Source organism: Phoxinus phoxinus (genome assembly GCF_949152265.1).
Source record: "Phoxinus phoxinus genome assembly, chromosome: 17".
NCBI classification, from domain to species: Eukaryota; Metazoa; Chordata; class Actinopteri; order Cypriniformes; family Leuciscidae; genus Phoxinus; species Phoxinus phoxinus.
In genome coordinates, this window is record NC_136892.1 from 6,436,111 (window position 1) to 6,464,070 (window position 27,960).

Genomic DNA, 27,960 nt, shown 5'->3' on the forward strand with positions numbered 1-27,960 from the left:
GAAGTGTGGGGAGACGTTTATTCAGTTCTTTTAAAAGTGCCGTACATTATGACTTGAGATAAATCCATATATCATAACGAGAAACATTTCAGGACAAGACAAACCTGCTTTCAAATATAGATTGATACAATTTCCCTGTTTTTTTAACACATATATATATATATATTTTAAAACATAATTATATTTAAGAAGAACACCATGGCACATGGCATAAAAAATACACTGAAACTCCAGGGAAGATCAAAAACCAACAGACCTTTCTGAACTGAGTGGTATTTTGAATCACAGTAGAGGTCCTTTTTGCATCGCTAACAATGTCATCGCTTACTGCTATATATATATATATACTGTACTGGTATGGTTTTAGCACTCTGGCATTTAAAAATCATTCACATATTAAACAAAAAGAACAAACTTATTGCTTTTTTAAAACATTCTATAAACCACTTATTCATGTGCAAACTGTCTTGATGACCGTGTGAGTGTGGTTTACTCGTATGGTATATTTGGAGGGGTAGATTAGGGAACGGGACTGGGGTTTTTAGTACACCCATGAGACTGGCACCCACTGCGGGGTCGAGGAGGCTCTCTCGATGGCCTCCTCTACACTCTTAACACTCTCATCCACATCATTGTTGACGAGCATTTCATCGAAGAAGTGGCGGTATGAACTGAGGATGCCATCGGACTCTTTCTGGATGTTCTGCACTGCCTCTGACTGAAAAGTAGAAAAGCATAGATCACAAATATTGCTTTATTATAAACTTCAGGTCGTAAGCATGGATAGGCTTATTGGACCAGATTCACAAAAATCTTCTTAAGAAATATGTTCTCAAATATTGTTATTGTTTTTTCTTAAGACTCGCTGAAGACTCTTTGATCAACTTGATGTCCATCTATGTTCACGATTGTGCTGCATTCACTCACAAAAATAAATGTTTTATATATTTACAGTAGGAAATTTACAAAATATCTTCATGGAACATGATCTTTACTCAATATCCTAATGATTTTTGGCATAAAAGAAAAATCAATAATTTTGACCCATACAATGTATTGTTGGCTATTGCCACCCGTGCGACTCGTGACTGGTTTTGTGATCCAGGGTCACATATATGTATTTTAAGTCATTTTATTGGCTATTGTTCACATAGTCTGTTATTATTACCACAATTCATTAGTGAAAGTTAGAAACAAATTTGATTTCTTTTCAAGTTTTGTCTTAAGAACAATGTTATAAACATTCTAAAGAAGTATTTTTGGAAATACTTTTTTTATTTATTTTTATTGGAAATACAAAAACAATTTAATTGTTAAGAATGTTTTGTGAATCGGGCCCCTGGGGCTTAAAGCCTGAATGAATCCGTTTCTAACCTGATTGCCAGTGTTAGTAGGAGCAATGAACATCACAAGAGGAGCAAACTCTGCCGTTCTGAGTCCTTTCAGCGTCTGCAAAAAAAACACAAAAAAAAGAGTTCAGAAAGCAATTGACTGACAAGGCGAAAATGAGAGTGTTTTTTTCTGTGCAATATTGACACCACAATGCTAGGGATCAAATGCTATGGTTAAAAGCTATGGTTTAATAGCTGACAGTGTGGCTTTACCTGTGGTTCCACATCAAGCAGAGCAATTTTCCCCTGTTCGTGAATCTTGTCAACAGTTTCGATCTTAGTACCAAACATGTGTCCCTGGTGACTGCCGTATTCAAGTAGCTGATTCCCGACGATACATTTGGTCATTTCATCATTGGAAATAAAATAATATTCTTTGCCATTCTCCTCGTCCTTCTTTGGAGGTCTAGTGGTGTCTGCAAAGAAAATTTGTATTTAAGATTCATTATTTTGTCATGGTTTTCAAAATAAAACTATAAATTAAGAAAATTATTTTGCAGCAAAAAGTTGTCAAAACAGCTATAAGTGTTTTAAACATGTTTTTGCATTTTACAATTTAAAATGACAATTTTAAAAAGGAGCAAGGCCTAGTGACACATTTTTTAAAAGTTGAACTTTGTTTAACATGAGTGCTGCATTAAAAGAAACACAAATGTTCATCTAGCGCATGCTTACATAGAAAAACAGTTGACGGCACGCATTGACTTCCATAGTATCTTTTTTTAACTACTATGGAAGTCAATGGCTACCATCAACTGTCTGGTTTCCAACATTCTTAGAAATATCTTCTTTAGTGTTTAACAGAAGAAAGAAACTCATACATGTTTGGAACAACATGAGGGTTAGTAAATGATGACAAAATTGACAAAAAGAAGGAGGAGAAGAAGATATTTTGAAGAATGTTGGTAACAAGAAAATTGGCGGTAGCCATTGACTAACAACTTGAATTGAATTTCAACTATAAAGTAGCACTCCAGTGTTCATTTGTACTCGTGTCTGACCTTGATGAAGAAATTGATTGAGTGAAGAAATGAACCTGAAAGATTGGCCCAGAGCACATCTACCTATTACGTAAATAGTCATGGCTTTGTTTTGACTAGATTTTGTTCAAAATGACCTCGTATCCATTTGTTTTCCATTTGTAGTACATAAACAATAAAAATGGTGTGGCATGTCAACTTGACATTGTTAATGAGGGTGAGTAATAAATGACAATTTTTTAGGTGAACTACTGTGCTGAAAATTCCTAAATAAACCAGCGCGAAATCCATGTTGATCCGGGCTTGTTAGAGTTGGCATGATGCTGGTCTAGCCGGTAAACCAGCATAGTCAAGCAAAACTGAGTTGGTCCACCAGCACACCTGCTTCCCATGCTAGGGATCAGCAAACCAGAAACCAGCATCTCATGCTGGTCCAAGTATGCAAACATACCGTATGCTGGTGAACACCAATGCTGGATTTTACAGTAGGGTATCCATACATGGATTTGCGAAGGTATAAAATAGTTTTGCTCTGTTTAAACATTCATAAACACTGTTTGAAATTCCTAAATACGGGTGGAAGACTTTGGAGTTATGCAGCGGGATTGTACATACGTGGAGCTGGGTAGGCAAACTTCTCAGGATATTTGGTCAGCAGTGAATTTTTAATATGGCTCCTTCCAACTCCAGGTGCACCTTTAAACAAGAGCAAAACATGAAATAACATATTTTAGCCTGTGAACTTAGCTGCACATTTTCAAATATTCAGCTCATTTTTGTGGATCTACATGGTAATTTACCCTAATGAAAAAACCTATACCAAAATGTATTTATATATATATGTATTATATTTATAATAAGAATACTACAAATCCATTAACATATTTACTGATGTATCACTTGAGACTTCCTGATATAAATATTATAATTAAACTTTATTTGGAGTGGGGTACAAAGGGGCTGAAGGCACATCTTAAGAAAAAATTGCTTTTTCACTTCTCCCATAGTGTATGATTGCAGAAAATAAAAATATGTTTGTATTGAACATTGATGGAGCAACAGATTTTGTCTGAAAATAAACCATAAAAGTGGTTTATTTTGTTTAAAAATCTGATAAGTGTATGAGGTGGTGAGGTGGACCTTTTGCCCCACAGACACACGGGGTAAAACCAGCATGGGCAAAAGGCACACGGTATTGATACAAATACTTTGGCTAAAATAATATCTTTTTAATAATATCTAAGTTAATACTTTTTAAAAACAATCACTTCAGCAAAGTTTGTACTATTTTTGGTTTATTTTGATAAAATAATAGATTTTTGTTCAATAAATATACTGTCATTAAAATATGTTCATTTTAATAAATACAGAAACAAAATTATAAAAAAAAGAGATCTTATAACTATTAAATATATTTACAGTAGTAACAACACTATACATTTTATTACATGATATGATTAATATTGTATTTTTTAAGAATGATGGTTTAATTTATAAATATGGTGATTATCTCTAAGGTGGACACCCAACTTATTTATCATTTAAATCTAACCATGTCATGTCAACAACTGGAAAAGTCAGCCAGATATTTATTATCATGTTAATAATTGTGCCTTGCGCCTCAACAGCAGGGGCGCCTTTTACCCCAAATACATACTTTTACATATTCTTCTGTTACTGACAAACTGTTGCTTAAATTACCTCGAACAAAACTGAAAATCATCAAGAAGACACAAAATATATTCAATAATTTTAGTGACTCTCATTTGCTATTTAAATCTACATTATTTAAAAAAGCATAAAATATTAGATGAATGGGAATACAGCATATATACAACCATGATGTGACACATAAATCCTCCATTCCCAAACATTCCCAGCTGGTCTAAGCTGTATCAAAGGTGACGGAGACACAATATTTAAAGTTAACAGGGAATGATGATGCTTACCGATCAGAACCAGAGTTTTTCGGATGAATGCAGGAAGTCTCACCACTTCTTCATAGGATATTACGTCAAGCTGGTCAAAGACTAAGGAAGAACAAATTCATCAGTAAATGCTTGACAAGTGCATCTGTCTAAGACCTGTTCATAAGACCAGACACATGTTGTTGCTGTAACTCAGACACCATTTGAGCTGCGTAACAGAACTGAAGCTCTATACAGAAAACACAATGATTTCTGGGTTACCACAGTGAGTATTTTTTAATTACAGCCATAAAATGGTTATTGGGAGATGGCATTGGAGAAAAACTCATCATTGTGAAATCAAATTTACATTAGTAGGATTGTCTGTCAACTTTATATCCAAAAAGAAAATGAATCTACATGGAATGGAACACAAATCTAAAGTGCAGATCATCAACAGTGCAGCACAGAAAGTGCATTTTTAAGTAGTTAGCACTATAATTTTATATTGCTTTATAAAAGCCTACTTTTCAAAAGAGTGTTATACGAGCATTTTCTCAAAATAATGACGTGAAACAAGCCTTAGAAATGATAAAGAGGTGAGCTTCACTAACTTGAGCTGTGTTTGGCCAGGTATTTGTCTTTGCATTTCTTCTTCTTGCCAAAGGGACTGCAGGACTGTCCGGCTTCCCGCGTCGCTTTGCTTTTGCTTGCTACTCGCCTGAAGAAACATCAGAAATGTTTAGCTTGTGAAGGAGAGGGAGATCTTAAACGTACATCACTAATGTTGAACTGTTAAATGCAGGTCAGAACGCACCATTCCTGAAGTTCTGGAGAAGGGATGAGTCCTGCAAAGTCTGTGGAGGAGCTGTCCACCTTCCCTTGCCACCAGTTTGGATCTTTCTTATTGATGATATGAATGATGTCCCCCGTCTTGAATTTCAGGCCAGCTTCTTTGCATGGGATCAGGTCATCTTTGGCAGGGTCATAGTCAAACTGTGCTCTCATATACATCTGCAAAAACATTATCCGGAAAACATTACTCTCTCATAAAACCATCACAAGTGCTTCATAAAGATGATTCAGCCAATCAGTGCCTTCCAATTTTAGTGGTCGGTTTCTCCAGGGTCAACGAATCCAGGAACATGTCCTACTTGTGTGCATCATGTTGTGTATATAAACATCATCCTGTTGTATAATTTAGTTCCATTTAAGTTGAAGCTATAACTAGCATCTTCAAAATAAATAAATGCATAGATAAGTTTCCCATGTAATGCATTCATTTTTGGTTAAACTATTCTTTTAATTTAATTGTCATATACCACCGGTCAAAAGTTGTTGTTTTTTTGAATGCTCATCAAGGCTGCATTTATTTGATCAAACATAGCAATATTGTTACAATAAGCAAATTTTATTACAATTTAAAATGTAATTTATGCCTGTGATTTACTCCAGTCTTCATTGTCACATGATCCTTCAGAAATCATTCTAATATGCTGATTTTATATATAAAATACAGAGACAGATAGACAGAAAGCAGACAGACATTAGATAGATAGATAGATAGATAGATAGATAGATAGATAGATAGATAGATAAAGTATAGATAGATAGATAGATGTATAGATAGATGTATAGATAGATAGATAGATAGATAGATAGATAGATAGATAGATAGATAGATAGATAGATAGATAGATAGATAGAGATTTTAGTGACAATATCTACAGCTAGTGCCAATACAGTCTAACACAGATAAGCAAAACTCAACTAGATGTTCTGACTGAAACGTGGCACAATGGTTACTTGTACATGGTGAGAGAGGAGTCAGAATACTGCCATAGCTCATCACAACGTCAAACAATGCTTCACAATCAACTGCAGTGCAGTTTGACGCTGTGTGACCAGAAGATGGCAGAAGAGGGTTTGAAGTTACTTCATCTAATCAGAAAAGTAAGTGTACAGTTATCTGCTATTGATGCTTAAATAGTCACCTGTGTCTTTCATTGGTTTCCCATTCCCATGATAAACCCCACACCTTAATTTAATCAAGGATACAGAATAGACAAAGAAAGAAGTGATCAAATCACATTTGAGCGCATATTTACAGATCAAAGCGTAAAGCGAGATGAGTAGATTGTGATCATACAAAAAAGAATAATAATAAAATGAAGCAAGAAAAAGTTATGATGTGAGATTGATTAAGCTGCTGTTTTACTCACCTCACATGCCATATGGCGACTTTGCTGATTGGGGATGATTTTCAATGTGACAACACCGTTTGTGTCTTTCTGTAATGTTAAAAAGCATCCAACAACATAAAATAAAGAGTAACAATCACAAATATCATGTCTGAGTGTCAATTCTTCTTAAAAACTGCTCAAAATGTGCCAGTGTTGGGGAAGTTGCTTTGAAACTGTAGCTAGACAAGCAACAAGAAAATCACAATTTAAAGTTAATCTTTTAATAAAGTATTTACTCAAAAATGTACTAACAGACAGTAGCAATTTACATTGACGCTTTCTTTGCTCAGTTTCACAGCAAATTCGAATTAGCGTAATGCAAAATACATATCTTTATTATTTATGTAAACAGTAATTTACAGTATATATATCTATATATATTTAAAACTGTACTTGCCGATAACAGAGTATTTATCAAATAAAAGGTCATTGATTACGTTTCTTAACACACTGAAGTACACTTGTATTTTTATATTAAAGGGGTCATGACATGAGAAACCAAATTTGCCTTGATCTTTTGGTATATAAGAGGTCTTTGTACCATTAAAACGTCCTGCAAGTTTCATAGCTTAAGACGTCCTCCCCATTATAAACGAATCATTTATTTAATCAAGCTCTAAATACAGCTCGTTCTGGATCCATGGTAAGAAGTGACGTCACGGTACGAAGTGACGTACCAGCGTTTGCATATAGACCGCCTCCAGCACAAGACAACTACGCTTTAAGCGCAAGGCAACTACGCTCATTTCGTATCATTGTCGCGCCCGCACGCCGCGCGCCTCACAAGTGTTCAGTCGACGGACAGCGAGTGGGTCTGTGTACAGGGAAATTACGATGCCATGCAGATGTGCTGTTCCTGGCTGTGGACAAACAACATCTTTGAATACGCTGCGAAAGATCCAGACGTCAGGGAAAAATGGATGCACTTTATTTTTTGCGGACGTCCCAGTCACGGCAGTGTTAGTTTAAGCGTTTGGTTCTATACATTTTAAGGATGACTGTTTTGAGAACAAATCCCAAAATGATGCTGGCTTTGCCAGAAAACTGTTGCTCAAAGATAAGTCCGTGCCGACTATTCTGGGCTCAACAACGACGACGCAAACTGTAAGTAATGCATTTAAAACTTTAAACTACTTTTTAAATACGCCGAATCCGCAAGTGTTCTGGCTGGGGGCGTTAATAATTGATGCATAGGCACTGACGTTAGCCAATCATAACAGTGGGCGTTAACACTGAACTCTTAAAGGGGAGACACCCCCAAAACAGACTGTTTGAATCAGAGGATAAGAAACAGGGTGGGAAAAGGTCATAAATCACTACATTTTAAAAGTTTTTTGTAAAAAAAACTATAGTAATAATATAATTGCACCTAAGGGAACATAATAATAAAATAAAAAAAACCATGTCATGACCCCTTTAAATTCAATTTTACTTTAAAGTTACATTAACATGCAATTAAGTGTACGAAGACATTGCATTCAGTTTCCACTTTAGCATTTTTTTAAGTGTTATTTCTGTAATAAGCACACTTTTTAAAAGGTAATGTTAAAGTGAACTTCTTTTTCAGTGTGCAGACACAACAACCCACCAGAATCTTCTGCAGTTGGTCTACACTTTCATTAGCAACACTTTTCCCATTGATCTCTGCGATTTCATCGCCTTCATGTAAAGAACCTGTTTAAAAGAGAGAGAGAGTTAAGCACTTATCCATTGAGCTCTATGGAAACTAGGGATGTCCCGATCAAGTTTTTTTGTGCCCCCGATCTGATCTGAATCATTGAATATTGAGTATCTGCCGATACCGATCCGATACTTATATTTCCTTAATGTTTGGTTAAATTTTTAGGCTTGTATATATACACACACACACATACATAAGGGATTAAACTATTTTAATGCACAACGCGAAACTGAGTGAATTCAAATAATTTAATGCACAGCTAGTCATGGATTATCCCGCTTATACCATTGTTGTCAACCGACGTTGACAAGTTAAAGCTGTTAATGATGTTTGCTGCACGATATTTGACCAGAAGGGTAAAAATTGGGGATACATTTATTTAAATTAATTATAGCATTTATTTGAATTCTTTATCAAGAGAGAGAGAGAGAGAGAGAGAGATAGAGAGAGAGAGAGAGAGAGAGAGAGAGAGAGAGAGAGAGAGAGAGAGAGAGAGAGAGAGAGAGAGAGAGAGAGAGCTGACAGTTGCGTGTGTGAATTACCTGTGTCTGTTCAGGATCTCTCTCTATAAACAATGAAGCTGTGAGTTTAATTACTTCAAAACCAGCGCTGTTACCCCCTCGTTAGATATATAACTTAGTGCTAAAAGTCGCGGGGAAGCGTTAATAAGTTTCTGACGTGCTAGAACAGACCTCATTGGTTCAATTGAGCTGCTTCTTTTCCTTTTAACGGCAGTTGGAAAATTCAAATTCACTTGAAGGCTCATAGCGCTACCTACTGCACGACACCTGCGTAACAGCTGACATAAAATAAAGGATCAGGCTTTGGACAGTACATACGATCAGTAAAAAAAATGCTTAATCGGACCAATACCGTTCCTGGAGATCGGCTCGGGACATCCCTTTTGGAAACTGCATAATTGTTCACAAACAAACCAAGAATGCACTCTACCTTGTCTGTGTATCATCCCTCCATGCAATATTCTGGCCACTGTACACCTCTGCTTTTCATTCAGCTTAAGAGTTACACCCTGAATAGACAGTCATAGAATGGATAAGATCTTCTTAAAATACTAATTTTTTGTTCCATTGAAAAAATAACAGCATACAACACAACACAAGTAAATAATAACATAATTAATCTGAATTATTCCTTTGAGGAGAATTCAAAGTTTAATGAGTTTAATTTTGTAAATACAAAAGAACACATATTTACACATGAAAATAAAAGGTATAATACCAGTGGCTCAGAGGGGTTCTTCTCAAAGGCCACTTCTCTCATCTTGTTGACGTCTTTGCCGTTCATGTGTCCCGCGCTGCCGTTGGTTAAGACTTCCTGTCCTTTGTTGTCATATGTCTGCATGGCGGCCTGGGAATGCAAACATGGAGCACATTAAGCTCTGCATTACAGGAACCAAACCTTTGAGATCCTAATAATTTGTTTTGTCTTCTTAGCTGACTCCATGTATCTGTGATGAGATATAAGGAACAGGGTTCGTACAGATCTTACAAAATTAATTTCAAGCACTACTTTTTTGGATTTCAAGCACTTCAATCAGCACTTATCAAACAATATCTTTATTATTTTTTACTCAAATTACATATGGTATCTGATGTTTCACATTATAGAGATCAATCCATTGACCAGCGCTGTCAGGCATGGGAAATCCCCTTAACCATTGAAAGAATATTGAAACTGTTCCATGAATATATGATTGACCTGAAGAATGAAAGTTGTATTATATACTTATCATAAACTTAATATCATGCTCATAGCCATGTGAAATAGCTCTATATCTCAGACGGACTGCAGCGTTAATTTTGCGTGAAACGATTGTACTTTCCTCAAAAAATTCAAGCACTTTTCAAGTAAAAAATTATGGCTGTTTTCAAGGATTTTCCAGGACTTAAATTTCAAATAGTCAAATTCAAGCACTTCAAGCACCTTGTACGAACCATAAAATTCACATTTATAACATTGTTATAAATGTTACATCTACTTAGCAAATTATTCATAATTACATGCAACTATCAATAATCCTAACCCAGTGAGTATATGTTGTTAATTAATATTACTCGATAATTAAATGTATGATTATACTGTACAGTAAAAAGGACACCTTAAAATAAAGTGTAACCAAACATATATACGGTAAGCACTTTGTGTAGGCATAAAATAAAGTGGTATGATGGAGGAGAATTAAGGAGTCATTGTGGACATCTGTCCTGGGTTAACGATTAAACGGTCACATCTTAACACTTCATTGAATCCTGCAATGCTGGGAACAGGTTGGCATGGTAATGTTGTCTGATGAGGGGGCTGGATTTCAACTAGCATGACTAAACAAACTTCATCACAACTTAATAATGGTACCTACCTTCTATAATGCTCTGTTATTAATATGTTAAATAGAGCAGTCCAACGTTTTTATTTTTTTATATATATCCAACTTTTCATTAGTGGATTAAAATTTATTTTCATTATGATTTAAACACTCCCATCTTTATTTTTATTTTTGATTCACATAAGAATAAAGTTGCAAATATACATTACATTGACTATACTCATCTCTGTATTTACCTTTATGCTGGATTGTCAAACTAGCCTGTGTTTAGGTAACTGCCACAGAAAATGGCCAGTTCAATACCTAACATGGAGATCAAGTTACTCAAGTCAATAAAATCACAAACGCGATCCATTTGGTGAAGTCCCAATATTATGTGACTATTAGAAAAGAATACATAAATTTATTCTAGTGGGGGAATTAAAAGAGTAAAACGAGTACAACTTTTTCCTCACTTTTTTCCTAATTGTAAGATGCTTACAATTAAAAAGTGTGTTTAAAAAAAAAATTCTAATATTGTATATTAATGAAGTTTTGTTTTCTCTTATACACTACATTTATGAAAACATTATTAACTTGATTTTTACAAGCGCGTACACTAAGAAAACAATCTGAAAAGAACATGCTACTGTATGTGGAGATTTTGTCCTTTTACTCCGATAGATACATTTAATGACTTTATTTTCAATTAACCCATTTATTTAGTCTGGGTTTCCCCATACTGCCTTTGCGCAGCGCGATTTTATTCACGCTGAAAGGCAGTCTGGATACAATGGACCAGATTTTCGCCTCATCTAGGGAACCAATCACAGAACGGGGAGGGAGCAGCAAGACGATGACAACATCTATGCGACACAACTAAGCAGTTTGTTTATATCTATGGATTCAACATGGCAGCAGTCCATATATACCTTCGACCCTCATGTTTATCTTGCACAAACGGCAATAGTCGCTGAACGTCATTGTTTACACAAAAATATCTTACCCATCGTCTTCTTCCTTGTCTAATTTCTGTCGCTCTACATACGTCATCTGGTATAATGGAAACGATTGGCTATGAGCTACGTACAGGCGCCTTTGATAGACATTCTTAGCACCCAATAAACGGCGCCGGGCATTCGTAAACCACGCCTCAAATACGAGAAAATGTACATGTGGTTCCCAGACCCAAGTCTCAACGAGAATTGGGTCTGGCGTTAGCCAGGCTACCATTTATTACAAACTAGAAACCTAAACCTGCTAAATACAGGGACGAATGACATCTCTTTCTTTCCACTGACTACTATTCATACCCATGTGACTGTGAATGCAAGAGACTGGAAATGCACTCTTGTGCGAAACGTTTTGCTGCCTTCTAAAATTCATGTTTGGTGAACTCTGACATGCATGAAGATGTGTGACCAAAAGAAGAACAAGACATCTCAGCGTGATCTAGAACACCGTGTCTACACAGGACGTGACAGTTGTTGAGTCAGCTTGAGGATGTCTACGAGACAAAGCAGACATTGCAAATCCATTTGTTCTTCATGTCAGAAGTAGAGCGAGCGCTTAAAGAAATACATCAGAAATAAATCAGTTTAGCGTTGGGTATTTGTTGTGTCGCGCCAGATCCAGTGTAGACAGCATCACTGATTATAATGGGTTCTATTTGCTTGTGCCGTTTGCGTCTGCTGTAAACGCGGTGTTAGCTGAATAAGAACTTTTCTGAATTGCAGGAAAGTGAAGTAGTGTGTGTTTTTACATAAATCAATTAATCTAGTTCTCATTGCAGTGTCAGAAGTGCTCAAAGTGTGACCGAAGCTTTAGGCTTAAACATTTTTTACTCAAGCACATTAACATTTTAGTTACAAAAGCATGATTTTATGTGTTGTTCCACCGATGCAATTCACAACAAGCTTAATATGTTGCATTCTCAGTCATTTTCTAATCAGGTCAACTGTAATTATGTATTGTTCAGGACTGTGGTAAAACCATTTCTGGTAACCTGCCCTCAAGCATTATTTTTGAGCAAAATGATCTCACAGAGATGCTCAGTTAGTCAATCATCTGCTTTCACAGACACAGCAGTGGATCTAGGGGGCAGCAGTCAGCCGTTTTAATCATATTATGAAGACATGCATAAAAAATGCCATGTCTTACTTTTACAACGCTTCAAGCAGTGATATAAGAAAAGCTCTTACATGCTGAACATCAAGTGTATCAATGACCCGAGCTCAGGGCAAAGTTTACACCACATTAGTATTACACGGACTTTGGAACTCGGCTTTTAAGACATGATGACTGACGATTGGCTGATGTCAGGTTTTGATAACCAGCATAATCCGGTGTCAGCTAGATATTGTGATGAAGTATGATGTTTTTCCCACATTGTGAAATCCATGTTTTTATGGGGTTTCCACATGAGCGGCAGTGGGGTAAGATGTAACACCTTTTCCCTAAAGGCATAGTTCACCCCATAATTAGGGGCCAAGCACTGAAGGTGCGGGCACCTATTGTATCTGTTCCCGTTCTTATTCTTCTTTTTCTTTTTCTTTTTCTTCTTTTTCTTCCGACTGGGCGTCTATGGCAGCCTATAGAACCGTTTGCGGGAAACTTATACAAATTGGCACAGTGATAGAAGACAGCCTGAACTATCACCATAGCATATTTGGAGTCTCCAACTCATTCCCTCTAGCGCCACCAGCTGTCCAAAGTTTCACTCATGTTTATGCTAATAACTTTTGAACCACAAGGGCTAGAAACAAAATTATTTTTTCCTCTGATTCCTGAGCTCATGACGATTCGACTGCACCCTATGACGTCATTTTCCGTCATAATAGTTTTCCCGCCATTTTGAATTTTCCGAAAAACCTACTTTTTCGAACTCCTCCTAGACCGTTGCTCCGAATTTCACGAAAAATGAACCAGATCATCTCCAGACCTTGACGACCAAAAGTTATGGAATTCAAGTTGATTCGAATTACCGTTCTCGAATACCGCGCAAAAAAATTTTACGTAGCGCTTGCGAAAACAGACGTAAGGCTGTAGCTCCACAACGCTTTATCGGATTCAGACCAAATTTGGTACATGTCCTCAAAAGCATGACCTGAGGCTACATGCTGCGTTTCGGCACAGCGCCACCTACTGGTCCGGAGATATGAAGAATTTATGTTTTTGCTTATAACTTCTGAACGGTTTGTCCAAAAATCATAAAAGTGGTCTCGATAGATTCAGGGCGTCATGCTGAGTTGACTGATATCCAATTTTCCCATATCGGCCATTTTGGCTGTCGGCCATTTTGAATTATGTGCTAAAATGCTGTATTTTATGAACGCATGAACGTATCGTTACGAAACTCAGTATGGGTCATCAGTACAACGCCCTAAAGGTACTCAAAAATGTATGAGACAGCGCCACCTTTTGGTCAAAAGTTATAATGAAATTTCCAAAAATGCTAATAACTTTTGAATAAATTTGCCTATAGTAATGACACTGATCTCAATAGATTCCTTGGGTTATGCTGAAAACATAGATACTAATTTTGCCATAGTCAGTCAAACTTCCTGTCCGCCATCTTTATTTTCTTTTAAAACATACTTTTTCGAACTCCTCCTAGACCCAACGTTCGATTTTCACCAAAATCGGATCGTGTCATCTCCAGAGCGTGCCGAGTAAAAGTTATGGATTTCGTGCCGATAGAGGAAACCGTTTTCGTAAACCGCAGTGGCAAAGTTGAGGCACAATGCCAAAATTACTATTAAGGCTTTATATCTGCAATGCCTTGACAGATTGACACCAAACTTTGTATGTGTCATTGTCACTTCACTCTGATCACATCACATCAGTTTCGTAATTGCGCCACCTATTGGTCGAAAGTGATAATCATATTTTTAGTTAATGTATGTGATTTTTCAACCATTTTGCCAAAATTCGTCTTCAAATGTCTTTAATTGCTCCTTGCTGCAGTTTGTCTCACACTTTCAGCCATGTAGGCATTTCTCGTCGTCTGCTTTTGCGCTTGGCCCCGTAATGGCTGCTTGCAGCTATATTTTAAATATGATATCATTCCCCTTCATGCCATCCCAAAACTTAATGACTTTCTTTTTTCTGTGGAAAGCAAAAGTTATTATTAAAATATTTTGAAGAATGTTGGTAGCCACACAGTATTGGTGCCAATTGACTTCACTAAAAAGGCAAGGAGAAAAGAGCAGAACTAAAACACGTAATTAAAGTGTCCCTTTTTTTCTTCATCAGTAATTAGGTTAGTCTTACTTCCTGCTTGAACTTATGTAGGTTTGTAACAAATTAGCAAAATACCAGCATGTCTTCATTGGCTGCCAGTGAGGTACGTCTACTTTGACCCGTCCTCAAACACTAGTTGTAGCTGAGACTGGAGAGTTTGGTTCATGTTGAGAAGACGCTGTTTACTGCGCTGCAAAATCAATTCCACTTCGCATATACAATGATGAGAACTCGCGCTCGAATTTATACAGTGAAACCAATTCCATCGTTACTGTTCATAATACTGTGTATCAAGTGCTGAGAAAGATCTGGAGCTGAAATTCAAATATGGTAATGGGTTCTTCGTTTCTGACACGCACTGTAAGCAGTAGACCAATCACAACAGACTGGGCAATCTAACCAATCAGAGCAGAGCAGGCTCTTGGAAAGGAGGGGTTTAGAGAGAAATAATCCTTTTTTAAACCATTTCAGACAGTGTGAGAAGACAGGTGATGCTGCAGTGTATATTATGGGAAAATTTAAAGTGACCTTGGATGCAGGTAAACCCAAATTTAGGAATGTATAAAATAGCATAATAGGGGCACTATACAATTGACCCTTCGCTAAGCCCCGCCCTCCTTAGTTACTGTTGCTACGCCTGGCAAGCTTTCGCGCCTGGCACGTCTATTACAGTGTGTATGGACTGGTGTCAAACATTCCCAAGGAGATAATTAGTCATTTTTGGCGAACAGGTGAAATATCTGAGAGAGCGAGACAAAAGGGACTGCAGTATGCATTCGAGGGATATATCCACGACATAATATGCACCCGATTAGAGAATTATTTCATCAAAATTGAAGCTAAAGCCTATAGGCTGAGTCCCAGCGCAAGCAGCAGCCGCCTCATATGCCGACCATTCAAATGGGAAACACACAAATTGAGGAACAGCTTTGTTCATGCACAGCAGGGAAAGTGAAATGTGAAAGTAAATTATAATCTAATAATTATAAATCAAACAACTTATCCATACATCTTGTGGAATAACACCGGGAGAGCCGCGATCGGATTGGGGTAAGGTAACCTTAAAGTTACTCAGGGGTAGACCGTCGATTAACAAAATGCTTAAATAGCCTATATTTTAAAGTATGTCAGTGAGCCTCCGTCTTGTCTTTAATCCTTTTATTTTACGTTCAAAATATATGCATTATGAGCAAAGAACCGTCATTATTTCCAAGCAATATAAGGTTAGGTGTGTTTGTTAATCCTGTCGACATTTAGTTGTGAATGGGGCGTCCCACACTGCTTGATCCACGCCAGCATTTCTCCCCTCTGCTTTTGGGTTTCGGGAAGGAAAAAAACTCCATCCCACCGTCCAAACTTTTAGGATACCGAGTATCAGATTTGCACAATTCATACGCACAACGCTTCGGCATGTTTCCCTCGCTCGAAAGCTTGCCAGACCTACCGCACCTAGTTACGGTTGCTAAGCCACGATTGGCCAGTGGTGGTTTTCGGGCGTGGCTTAGCGAAGGGTCAATTGCGCTGAAACGGATTTAGTGACAGATTTGGCAGGGGTGTGTTTAAGCAGACTAAATGTCTGAGAACTTTTGCATCACCGGAGACAAGTCTTTTGTTTTCACCAGAAAGTACAGTATACTGTATATTTTTTACGCTTTTTTAATGCTAGTTAATTTTCCTTAAATAACCAGTAAAAAGTTTAATAATGTGAATATAGTTAAACTATTTTCATTCATTTTAGTTGAGCCAATTGCACACTTTACCTCAACAGCTACCATTCCCCATTTAGCCTAATCATTTATGGCTAATTTTTGGCTAAAATGATGGCATGGTTTTATTAATTGACAATTAATTTTTAATTGGTATTATAGCTGGACCCTTCCATTGGACCAGGGCAATTATTAGAATCAGAGGATTATACTCAGCCTTGTACAAAATTGTCAGACATCTTTAACAAGTCGTTGTTTTTGAAAGCAAAGAATGAGACAAAATCTCGCTTGTCATGGTCTAGCCATGAATCATTTCGGTTTGAACTTGATACACCTCAAGTTTTAGTGAAAAACAGCAGTGTAAAAACATTATTTGAAATCCCTGACACATGACAAGCTTTGGCAATAACCTGTTTAACAAATGGAACAAATACATTTGATTAGTCTGCGAAATATCGTCACAATTTGTAAACTATATCATTACCCAGCTCTAGTCTGCTAAATGCGACTATATGCATAAGGATATTAAGATGTTATAAATATTAACATCATGATTTTCTGTAAAGCTACTTTGAAACAAACAATGTGAATTGTGAAAAGCACTATATAAATAAAATTGACTTGACACATTATATGGCATTTAGGTCATAATCAACTAACAAAAGATGCTTTGTCTACACCTCCATAAGAAAACTTGAAGTCAGTAATTGAATAAAAGCATGTTAGAAATGCTCTGCATTTATTTCTCTGCCTAAACAGGATAGTGACAGTGAAAGGTATTATGACCGGGTCCATTAGTGTGAGATAACAGGACAGAAGGGAAGCCCCAAGTCTGGGAGACTAAACTAATCAAATCAAATCAGGGCTTTAGTGTTTCACACTCACACTCACACTCACACACACACACACACACACACACACACACACACACACACACACACACACACACACACACACACACACACACACACACACACACACACACACACAGCTCAATGGTGACACACTACTGTGAACACTCTATTCAAACCTGTTTGGGGTAAAACACTGCTTTCTGGTAGTGTACTTAGTAAACCGACAATATATAGGCTATATATATAATAGAGTGATTAAATGTATATTGAAGGCCTCGAATATAATGCATGAATCATATAGACTACTTTTTAATCATTGCCTAATTTGTATGGAAGAGAGTAGGCTTTTTTTGTATCCCAATTAGAAAATAAAGTCCTACATTTCATAAAACAATCATCATATTAGGCCTACACACATCAGCTCAATGGTGTTTGACAACTCGTTACAATAAAAGTTCAGTTTAAGTTTAGTTTTAAAGGAATTGTTACATAAATATGTAATCTACTGTGCAGTACAGGTAACTAGAATGCACAGCTCAAAGTACTAATACAAATACTAAAATGATCAATTGTTTATTTTTTAAAGTCGGCATGAAACAAAAGTTGTGATAGTCTTTTCTTCCCTACTTTAAAGCAGCCCTCAGTAAGATCGGGATTTCTTTGTTGTATCCTCGCGTTTTGCTCGGAGGTTTCTCTCTAGAGCTCCCCCCGCAGCTTCGGAATAGATATTTGACAACAACTGTTAAAAACTCGCTGACTATTCTCAGACACTAGAGGCTTAGTAGATCAACGACATCAAAGCAGATGGGAAACTCTTTGCAACGTCGTCTTCATTCGGGTTCCAACAGCGTGAGGGAGCGCAATAATGACAGCATTATAGCAGATTTCTTTTTGCAGTAAAGCAATTCTTTACCTCGCGAGACTTGGGATCACACGATACTTCCAGACGAAGAGGCCGGCCCAAAGTTGCAAACGCTGTTTTTCCGAAACCACCACCATTCAACCCAAAATAAGTAATATAACCATTCCAGTGACTCCGAAGTTGATCATGTAAGGTAAAAAAGTTACTTAGTTCACCTTTAATGTATATCTGAAATTATAGGGAATTGATTGGATATTGATCGTGCCAGTAAACACATCATCAGAGAGAGAGGGAAAGTCATTTTGATAAAAGATTATGAGGGCACATGATTTATTATTATTTTTTAAATTAGTGGTCTGCAGGGATAAATCATTTATAATAAATACTGCAATGTTCCATAAAAAAATAAGAATTGTCCATTTTGATGACAAGATTACTTTAACGACTATCACATAATTTTTGTCCGTTTTAATTTTAATAGGAGACCTCTGCAGCACTTCCTTTGCCAGAAAATAGGCAAATTATTAAATTTAATGTGACTGCATTTTAAAATATTATTAAATTACACTGTTTTTGATAATACATTTGTATCAAATTAAAATAGACATCATTTAAGAAGAAGAAAAAAAACATTTCACAGGGTCCTATTATTGTACAAATAATTATAAAATATAAAATTGTTAAAGGTACAATAAAAGTTTTATTAATTAAAATAATTAGTCAAATTTATTTCCGTAGGACCCTATTAATCATCAAGTGTTTCACTTTATCAGCTGTTACAGTGTAAAGAGAGAGAGAAAAATAATATCTAGCAGCTAAATATGCATTTTTGATCGCCAACAAATTTACCAACTATACAGTACAAATTAAACTATACAGCAACTATACAGTACAAATTAAACTATACAGCAACAGTACAAATTAAAAGGAAGGAAGACCCAAGAAAGTAGGATAGATTTCCCGTGTGACCAAAAAAAAAAAATAGAGAAGTCCACACCACAACTACAATGATAACGAGGAACAATAGCCTAGCCTTGGAATCATTTTCAGAATTTTATTTTTCTAGCTGATAAATGATAAAAACATTAACGGCCAATCAGAAAACACCAGACTTTAAAAGCTCAAGCTTAACTACAGTACATTGGTGTACTACAGTATGTTACAGTACAGTAATATATTTATTATTATAGTTATCACTCTAGGTGTGAACTGGCCTTAAAGAAAAAAAAATTCTATAATTAACTAAATATAACATTGTAACTATAATTTAGTCTGCTTCATCGGTTTTAAATCCCACCAGTTGCCACTGCCAGTTGATACCAACCATACCAGCCTGGAGACCAATCATCAGTAAAGCCTAGGGTTGGGTACTGTTCACATTTTAACATGCAATTCGGTTCCGGTACCCAACGGTACCTTTTTTCTGTATTTTAGACATGTTTACCTCAATAACTGTAAAAAAAACGAAGTCATTTATTGAAGTGTTTTTGACATTAAGCCAGCGCTGCCTTGGTCACTGACCGCCATTGTCTGGGATGTTTGTATACTGTTTACTCGTAAATAGCAGGCTACCAGCTACTTACTTAATTTAATTCATAAAAACAACCTTTTACATATTTAATTTCTATGAAATGTTTTGTTTTCCACAATGTGTGTGTGTGTGGTAAATGAAACCACGCATCTACGCCATTCATTCACACAGAACATGTAGGATTCATATTTAAATACTCTAGTGCCCAGATGCGTTCTCTCAGGTACATTTGGCACCGATTGATTTAAAGTGAATCGGTACTCGGTAGTACCGACGTAATTCGGTCGGTGCCGTTGAAAGTAAAGTTTGGTACCTAGTAAAGCCTCCTGTAAACTCGCTTCATACTGCTGACACAGCTGTCGTCATTAGAGGGAAGTCACATGTTCATAGGAAACAGCCAAACATCCTGAGCAAAGTTTGCATGCCATGATTTGGCTGATAAAACATCAATGCATGGGTCAGCTAAAGAGAACCTACTAATGCGTGTCCATGCAAAGAAACTTGTTGACTCAGGTCTTGTGAAATCAACACTTCAAGTAGAATTCACTGTTGGCATAACTACAGATATTGCAGTTTACAGCAGCCAGAGGTCATATTCTCTGGAAGCAAATCCATATCCAAACATTGACTGTAATGTTAATGGGGCACTTTATTTGTACACTCCCAAAATTGTGGTGGATATGAGAAAGATGACAATCTGTGGCAGGCCCTAACACATCCTCATTCCCAATGTCAAAATAATGATCTCCTTATTCAGCTCGCTACACTTCCTACTTTAGAGTTTCACTGTGTCAGGACTGTCATGTGACTCAATAGATAAAGACAAAACCCCTCTGCTTTCAAGGCAGTGTCATGGCTTGAGACGGATTTTCAGCGCTGAACACAAAAATGAGCAGCAGCAATAACCAAGACATTTGAAATCATGTATCATGTAAATAATCACTTCAAACACCTCATTCTGAAACTCTGCAGTCTTTTATTCTCCACCTAAAGCAAGCAAACACATCTAAAAGGAAGTAGAGCTCTGGAGATACGCACTGCAGTGCACTTCACCAAAACAAGTGTGATAGACTGGGTGTCTCTGCTGATATCTGCAGTGTGTTGACTCTCCAGTCTTGAGCCCTGGGGGACAAAGCTGATCTATGACGACTGCATCGAGCGAACACAAGCCAAAACAACACTACTGAGATTTAGCCCTGTCATCTTCCAAACCATGTAGACCAACCTGCCTGAAAGGGTCACTTCATGAATCTTGTTCGATTGGACTACTAACCGCTATAAAGCCAAAACAATCTGTTTCCTTAAATTATAAGTTTATCTCTGTAAAGGAGGTTTGAAACAATCTACATTGTTAAAAGCGCTATATAAATGAAGATGACTTGACTTGACTATGGTAATTTGTACTTTGATTTTTAATATGGCTTGATCAGTGTAACAATTTAAGAGGAATACAGTGTAGCTACTTTTCTGAATTTTGAAATCAGAATCAGAATCTTTTCTGGCCTGAATAACTAGATGTATTTACATTAGAATCCTTACACAACTCATCACACCAGCACTAACCTAAAAAAATGGTCCAGCTAATTTATGTAAGGAATAATTGACGACAGGCCGTTGAATTATTATAAAAATAATGCACACCCGAGGTGGTAATGCGGTCACGACGCGAAGCGGAGTGGCCGTTACACCTCGGGTGTGCATTATTTTTATAATAATTCAACGGCCTGGAGTCAATTATTCCGCTTATACTACAGTTACCACACCTCAAAATATTGTTCAGATGATGTTTTCAAGACGTTTGTAAAGTTTTTGTCATTAAAACGCTCTTGTATGTAGGACTAATTCCTTGCGCATCTAAACCCATGCTCCGTTGCTAATTCCAAAACGTCATTTTAGAGTTAGTAACGGAGGTTTGAGCCGCTGATAGCAGAGTAATGCTGGACACACTAAACGACTAGAAACATTCTCTGACTGTGAATGGAGCAGATTTTAAACACCACTGTGAACACAGACTGAACGCGCTGAAAACGCGTGCATGATCAGTCATAACATAAGTATCAAATTACATTCATAACCGGCCTTAGAGAGAAGCATGTGCGTCAATATTATTATTTATTTATTAATTCAATTCGTTTTAATTAATTCGTTCATTCTTTTTTTCTATTAGTGACAGTAATAAATGAAACACAAAGCCCTTTTAACAAGTACAGGCCTATCAATTTTATTTATTTGTTATATTATCTTCAATAATTACGAAAACCCGTGCAACAGGACTATCAATTTATTTAAATATTCAGTTTAATTTTCTATTGATTATGAATAGGACTGTTTACTTTATTTATTAAAATTAAACTGCATGTTTTCATTGATTGTGAAGTTAGACATTGAAAATTGCAGATCAAGCGCATGGGGCTGCAGCTTTTTCTTGTTATGAATTGTATCGTATTGTTCGTTATTACAGTTGACTACGCGAAGTGATATGGAACTGTAATGAGGTCAAGACCTGCCGGAACTACTTTAGCCGTGCGGTTCCCTGAAAATAATTGCACACCTCAGAACGTTCGTCAACCAATCAGATTCAAGCATTCAACGGCCCTGTAGTATAAATTTATATAAGGTGTGCTCACATTTTGGCAAGATTTTGCTAAACGTTTACACGGGGAATATCCATTTCCACGGTAGACCAGCGACTCATAGATGTACTAGAGTCTCAGCACTTACAATCACCCATGTGTGAACAGGGAAGCTACATGTCTTTTGCTTTTATCTAAAGCAAACACAATACAGGGACACTGTGTTTTACACAAGCAGCTACAAACTGTTCTCCAGACTTCCCCCCTTTTATCTGCAGAGAAAGTTATGGCTTCTATTTATAGAAAGCGTGTGCTTCTTCAGTTTGACTAGTGAAGTGAAGCATTGTAGATCTACGACTAATAAGGTGCTGTGCCAGCAAGCCAGCACCCACAATGCTCAGAGTCCAATAGACAAGCCTGTCAGCAATACCTGTACAGGTTTTTGGTATTCTGATGAGATGTTGGTGAGTAGATTTGCAACAGTTTTGTTTATTATCTCCACGATTCTCATTTAAAAAGAGTTAAAGTGTTTCTAGGTGGTATATGCTTACAGGGTGGGTAGCTTACATGTTCAGTCAAAAGATCCACTTACAAGTGATATTCTGATATATGACAATTCACAGTATACTGGTGCCATAATGTCTATTGGCCAATATTAGTGCTGAATTGACTTTGTAAGGAGATGATATCAGGACAGTCAGCATCAGAATATATTTAAGGTTTCCATATCTGTACCGTAAAATAAATTGTTTTGATTTCAATCAAGCTTGTAAACATTAGATTTTAGTATACTGATTATTACATGAAAAGATTTATTGGCTATCTATCGCTACACACCAATATATCTAAAAAAACAAGGGAAAGTATTTGCCAACTTGTTTAGAGCAGATTTTAATTTTTGTTTACATTTTTGTTCATGCTAAATACAGGGTTAAATGGGGTCTAAAACATTTTGAGCTTTCCCACTTTCAACCACTTCCAGAGTGCGAAACGCATTTGACTGGATTGCTTTTGTATACTCTCTAATTTGGCCGAATGTGTTCTAACAGTCACAAATGACCACCTACTCTCCGCCTACTGACCTAAAGCGTAATCATTGTGTGACGTGTTGTTGGGAAGCGCACTGGTCAGGTGGGTTTTAAATTTTGCTGGACTGAAGCAAAAGGGTTTTTTGGAAACATGAAAAAGAACCATTGCATCCTCATGAATGGACATAATACAGAGCACAATGTTCTCCCACCAGTCCTGACTTCTAGCGTAAACCCACAGCTTTTAACAGGGTCTTGCGGCTATTATTGCATAAACAAACGTGGCTGCTCTCCTTTTTCTGTTGTCTCATTATACAAGCATATTAAAGTTCCGTGAGCTTATTTCATCCATTGCATAGAAATAACTCAAAAAGCCCATACATATACAGTTTTATTTATTTATTAGGTTATTTTTTATTTAATAATAACACTTGTATTGGCAAAATGTACAGACTTTTAGCTGTTTGCAATGAAACAAAAGTATTTGAAATAGCTCAACACAACAAATGTTTCAAGTGGTTTCCCCAAATTCAACTTTTAATGTCTTCTGCAGTCTCAAAATTATTCAACCCCTTCATGGTAAGCATCTGTTCTTAGTAGAACAGGCTTTTAGTGTTCTGACCTGCTGCAAACAAGATGTATAACCAGACACCAGCTTCTGGCAGCATTTCTGAGGAATCTTAGCCCATTCCTCATGAGCAATGGCCTCCAGTTCAGTAATATTATTGGGTTTACGTGCTGCAACCACCTTCTTCAAATCCCACCAGAGATTTTATGGGTTCAAGTCAGGTGACTGTGAGGCCACTGTAGAATCTTCCAGGACTTCTTCTGAAACCGAGCATTGGTGGAATTTGAGGTATGCTTGGGATCATTGTCCTGATGGGAGGTCCAATGATGCCCAGACTTCAGCTTCCTCACTGGCGGCATGACGTTTTCTACTAAGATTTCCTGACAAAAATGAATCCATCTGGCCTTCATAACTCTGCAGGTTTCCAGTGCTAGAGAATGCAAAGCAGCCTCAGAGTTCCTTGTTTGCAAAGGGCGATGATATCTTCTCTTAACTTTGTGGACAATTTTTTGCCATAATATTTCTAACAGTCAAACGTGAACACTCAACAAACCTAGCCAGTTCATATATTTCATGTGTTCTAGCTCAAGCACACCTGCGGCAACTAATGAAGCCCTTGATTAGTTGCATCAGGTGTGCTTGAGACAACACCTGTTTTGCAGATGTGTGTTGTTATGAGGCATTCTATTCAGGGTGTTGAATAATTTTTCATTTTCACTTGAATTTGGGGAAACCACTTTTGTTGTGTTGAGCTATTTCAATTACTTTTGTTTAATTTGTTCATTGCAAACAGCAGAAAGTCTGTAGAATTTGCCAATTAACCTGATTTGCAATGGGGGTTGAATCATTTCGATTCCAACTGTAGCCTACATGCACAAAACTTTGTGCAGCATCTTTGTTTGCTAACAACACAAGCAGAAGAGCTCTGCGGTATTATTAATATGCATCGACATGTAAACCTCCCACTGGTGTTTTGATGAAAACAGAGAGACCCGCCCATAGACCTCCCCTCGAAGTAATCAGGACAGAAGTGGGACAGAAGTCTTACAAGTAAAACTGATTTGCCCCTTGACTAATCGCTAGTTGGTCATACTGAGTACTTAGCCATTATGTTAAGACTGTGACTTATGTTTATGCAATTGGCCCCAGGTGTTGGCACAACAGGAATGTGTCTCCTTTGTCTACTTGTGATACCAGAGGTGTAAACAGGGCCAAATGGATAATATGCAACATTTTCCAGCAAGAGAGGCCCAGAGACGGACACAATTCATAATAATGAACATTCATAACAATACATGAGTAGTTTCAGTGGGTCTCCCTCTAACTGACAACACACATTGGACCAAGAAGACTAACTACTAATATGACTTCTAATGGTAAACCAGAGTTATCATATCTATTGAGACTCCTTCTAATAATCCAATTCTCGCCACATGAGTACTATTGTCACATCATCAGTGTCTTGAAAAGTTTATCATTAACCTTGTTAGTTCACTAGACCTTCACAACTGGAAATGTCTTTACAATTTCGAACATAATGTCCCAGGTTGAGACACACCAGTTGACCGGCCATTAATATTTCTTTTTTTTTTTTTTTGGCTAATCTGTGTTTCGGAAGTACCCCCATGCAAAGAAACTTCATTGTAATAATTTCCCACAATGTCATATTACAAAGTCTGTGAACAGAATGTTAAGATTGCAAGCTGTAATGTCTGCAAAGGGACAAAAAGTTAAATCGCAGAAGAATTCCAGTGAAGACATTCGGCACAACAAATTTGTTCTGACATTTGGAAGTCCATCACCCAGAAGAACACGATGAGTATTTTAAATGTGTTGATGATGCTAAACATACGCAGATACCAAGAAGCGAACGAGAGTTGGTCAATTGCAGCAACGATTGTGAACGTACCTGTCTGCACCCAGCACGAGACAGTGAATGTTTGTTCAGCTCGGCTTAACGTGGTGGTGAGAAAAGAAAAAGTCTAGCTTGTGACAAAATTGAAATGCTTGTTTTTGTAAAAAAAAAAAGAGAAAGAAAACATCTTACATAAGCTGTTGAAAGAAAAGCCACGCATAAAGGCAATATAGGCTATTTCTGTGTAGGATTGTAATTTCATTTTATCTTAAACTTACATTGTTGACATTAGATTGCATAACATGATGTTTTAAATTATTTTATGTGGGTTTTATGTAATTTTACAAAGCTTCTATAACGTCATACCATTCTGTTTTTTGCTCTAATATTAAAATAATAATAACAATTTTTAATTTCATTTCAATTTCATGTTCATGTACCATTTGCAATCTTTCTTGCCTGTTGCTTAAAGAAAAAAAAAAAAATCGACAATTAGGTTAGTATTGGAATCAGCTCATTTGGTTGTAAAAAAAAAAAAATATCAAAAAAGGAAATGAAATTGGACAAGAAATCTGATCATCCCTAATCCCAGGTCTATGAACTTCTTTTGAACAATCACCAGCACTGCTGATAACAAAAGGAAAAGCGGTTAACTGCGTTAACTCATAAAATTGAAAAGTGTGATTATAATATTTGCTAGCCCATAGGAATAATAAATTAGATCACTGTTGTCTCTATTGTTTAACCAAGAAAGGAGCTAAATTAAATTGAGACTTTACCTGATTTAGTGATAATCTATCTCCTGAAAGAAAGTCCCCAGACCCACTGCTCAGAATTTATATATTTTTTTTTCAAATCATCTGAGCTATTATATCTACATTCAATATTAAAACTCTTATACTTTTATATCCACAATTGACAAAAAAAAGTTCACACATACACTAACTGAACTCTACTAGGTGTCTTGAGCTATAAAAGAGCAACCTTTAAGCAATACAAATTCCTTATTTGTTTGCAAACTAGTCACTTGATATGACCAGTGATTCGAGTATATGACATCAACAAATGTCATATACTTAAATTATCCGAGACCATAAGAATATGTTTCCAGGCACAGAGAAGAAAAATCCCCACCAGCATTAAATTACATTATATAAATGAACATTTGTTTTGTTCCAGAGAGAAACGACGCGCACACATAGCTATTGCGTAAATGAATCGTTTCTTTTCAATGAATTGGTGAACCGGTTCACTAAACATTATGAAAGATTTGTTCACAAAGCAGACTGTCTGAGCGATTCTCCGGAGGCTAATCACGAAACACGTAAAACGTACTGGAAAAACGTCATGGCATTAAAATAATCACCGAAACTTTTTTTTTTTAAGAACTGTTAATAGTGTTCGAACGAACCGATTCGCCAAAATGAGTCGGACTTCCCAGCCACTATTACCGTGACGTCACGATGCGTCATGCAAAATAATATTCAATAATGTATTCAAAGCCTGTATATGTGAGTCATGTAAAATTTGCGAAGTATTTCAGGCTGATATCGTCAAAACATCTAATGGTATGAAGAGGAAAGTTGTTCTGAGCAGCGGTGTGATGTCAAACCGGGCTGCACCAGACCAGTCTAAACCAGCACATCTTCATCCCTCATCATGTACACAAGAAGAAACTCTTATATCTGTGACACTGATAAAAAACTATCGACAGACACGGTCAACATCCGATTGTCAAATGGAAAGGCTGAAATAAGGAAATGAGTCGCGTTCTAGATCGTGTTGTTTAATGCGAATCCTCTTACCTTGTCAGACTTGGGTTTATTCTGCAGCAGCTGTTCCAGATAGAGATCGGAGAGAGCCGTTCGCGCGCTGTTCACACGCTCCAGAGTGACAGCAGGTTCGTTTTTATTGGAATTTAATGTCATGTTTCACAGTTTGAGGGGGTGGGGGTAGAAAAAAAGGGAAAATAGTGTTGACCGCGTTGGGTCTGCTCAAGGTCCGAAAGGGGTGGGTCAGTAGAGCGACACGACGTGATAAGAAAGCTTGAGATAGTTGAAGATAAAGCTTGAGATTTGGGCTCGGAGTCCAGAGTTTGCGCAAGAGACAAGACACAGCTGACAAAGCACATAAACATTAGTGTGAGGAGGGGGCTGGAACACTGCAGCTTCCCTATAGAGTGCGCACTTGCGTAGTTACTGTCTCTGACAGAACGT

At 37.0% G+C, this 27,960-nt stretch overlaps 1 protein-coding gene across 1 annotated transcript; it reads right to left on the reverse strand.

Annotated features, from left to right (window-relative positions):
- mpp1 (MAGUK p55 scaffold protein 1) lies at positions 1 to 27,960 on the reverse strand. Its single transcript, XM_079585106.1, has 12 exons — positions 27,550 to 27,960; positions 9,442 to 9,570; positions 9,154 to 9,232; positions 8,110 to 8,195; positions 6,501 to 6,569; positions 5,096 to 5,292; positions 4,893 to 4,999; positions 4,321 to 4,401; positions 2,987 to 3,067; positions 1,605 to 1,807; positions 1,375 to 1,449; positions 1 to 718 (listed from the first exon to the last, which is right to left on the reverse strand). Exons 1-12 carry the CDS (start codon positions 27,670 to 27,672, stop codon positions 542 to 544), a joined length of 1,407 nt encoding a protein of 468 aa, XP_079441232.1. The 5' UTR covers positions 27,673 to 27,960; the 3' UTR covers positions 1 to 541.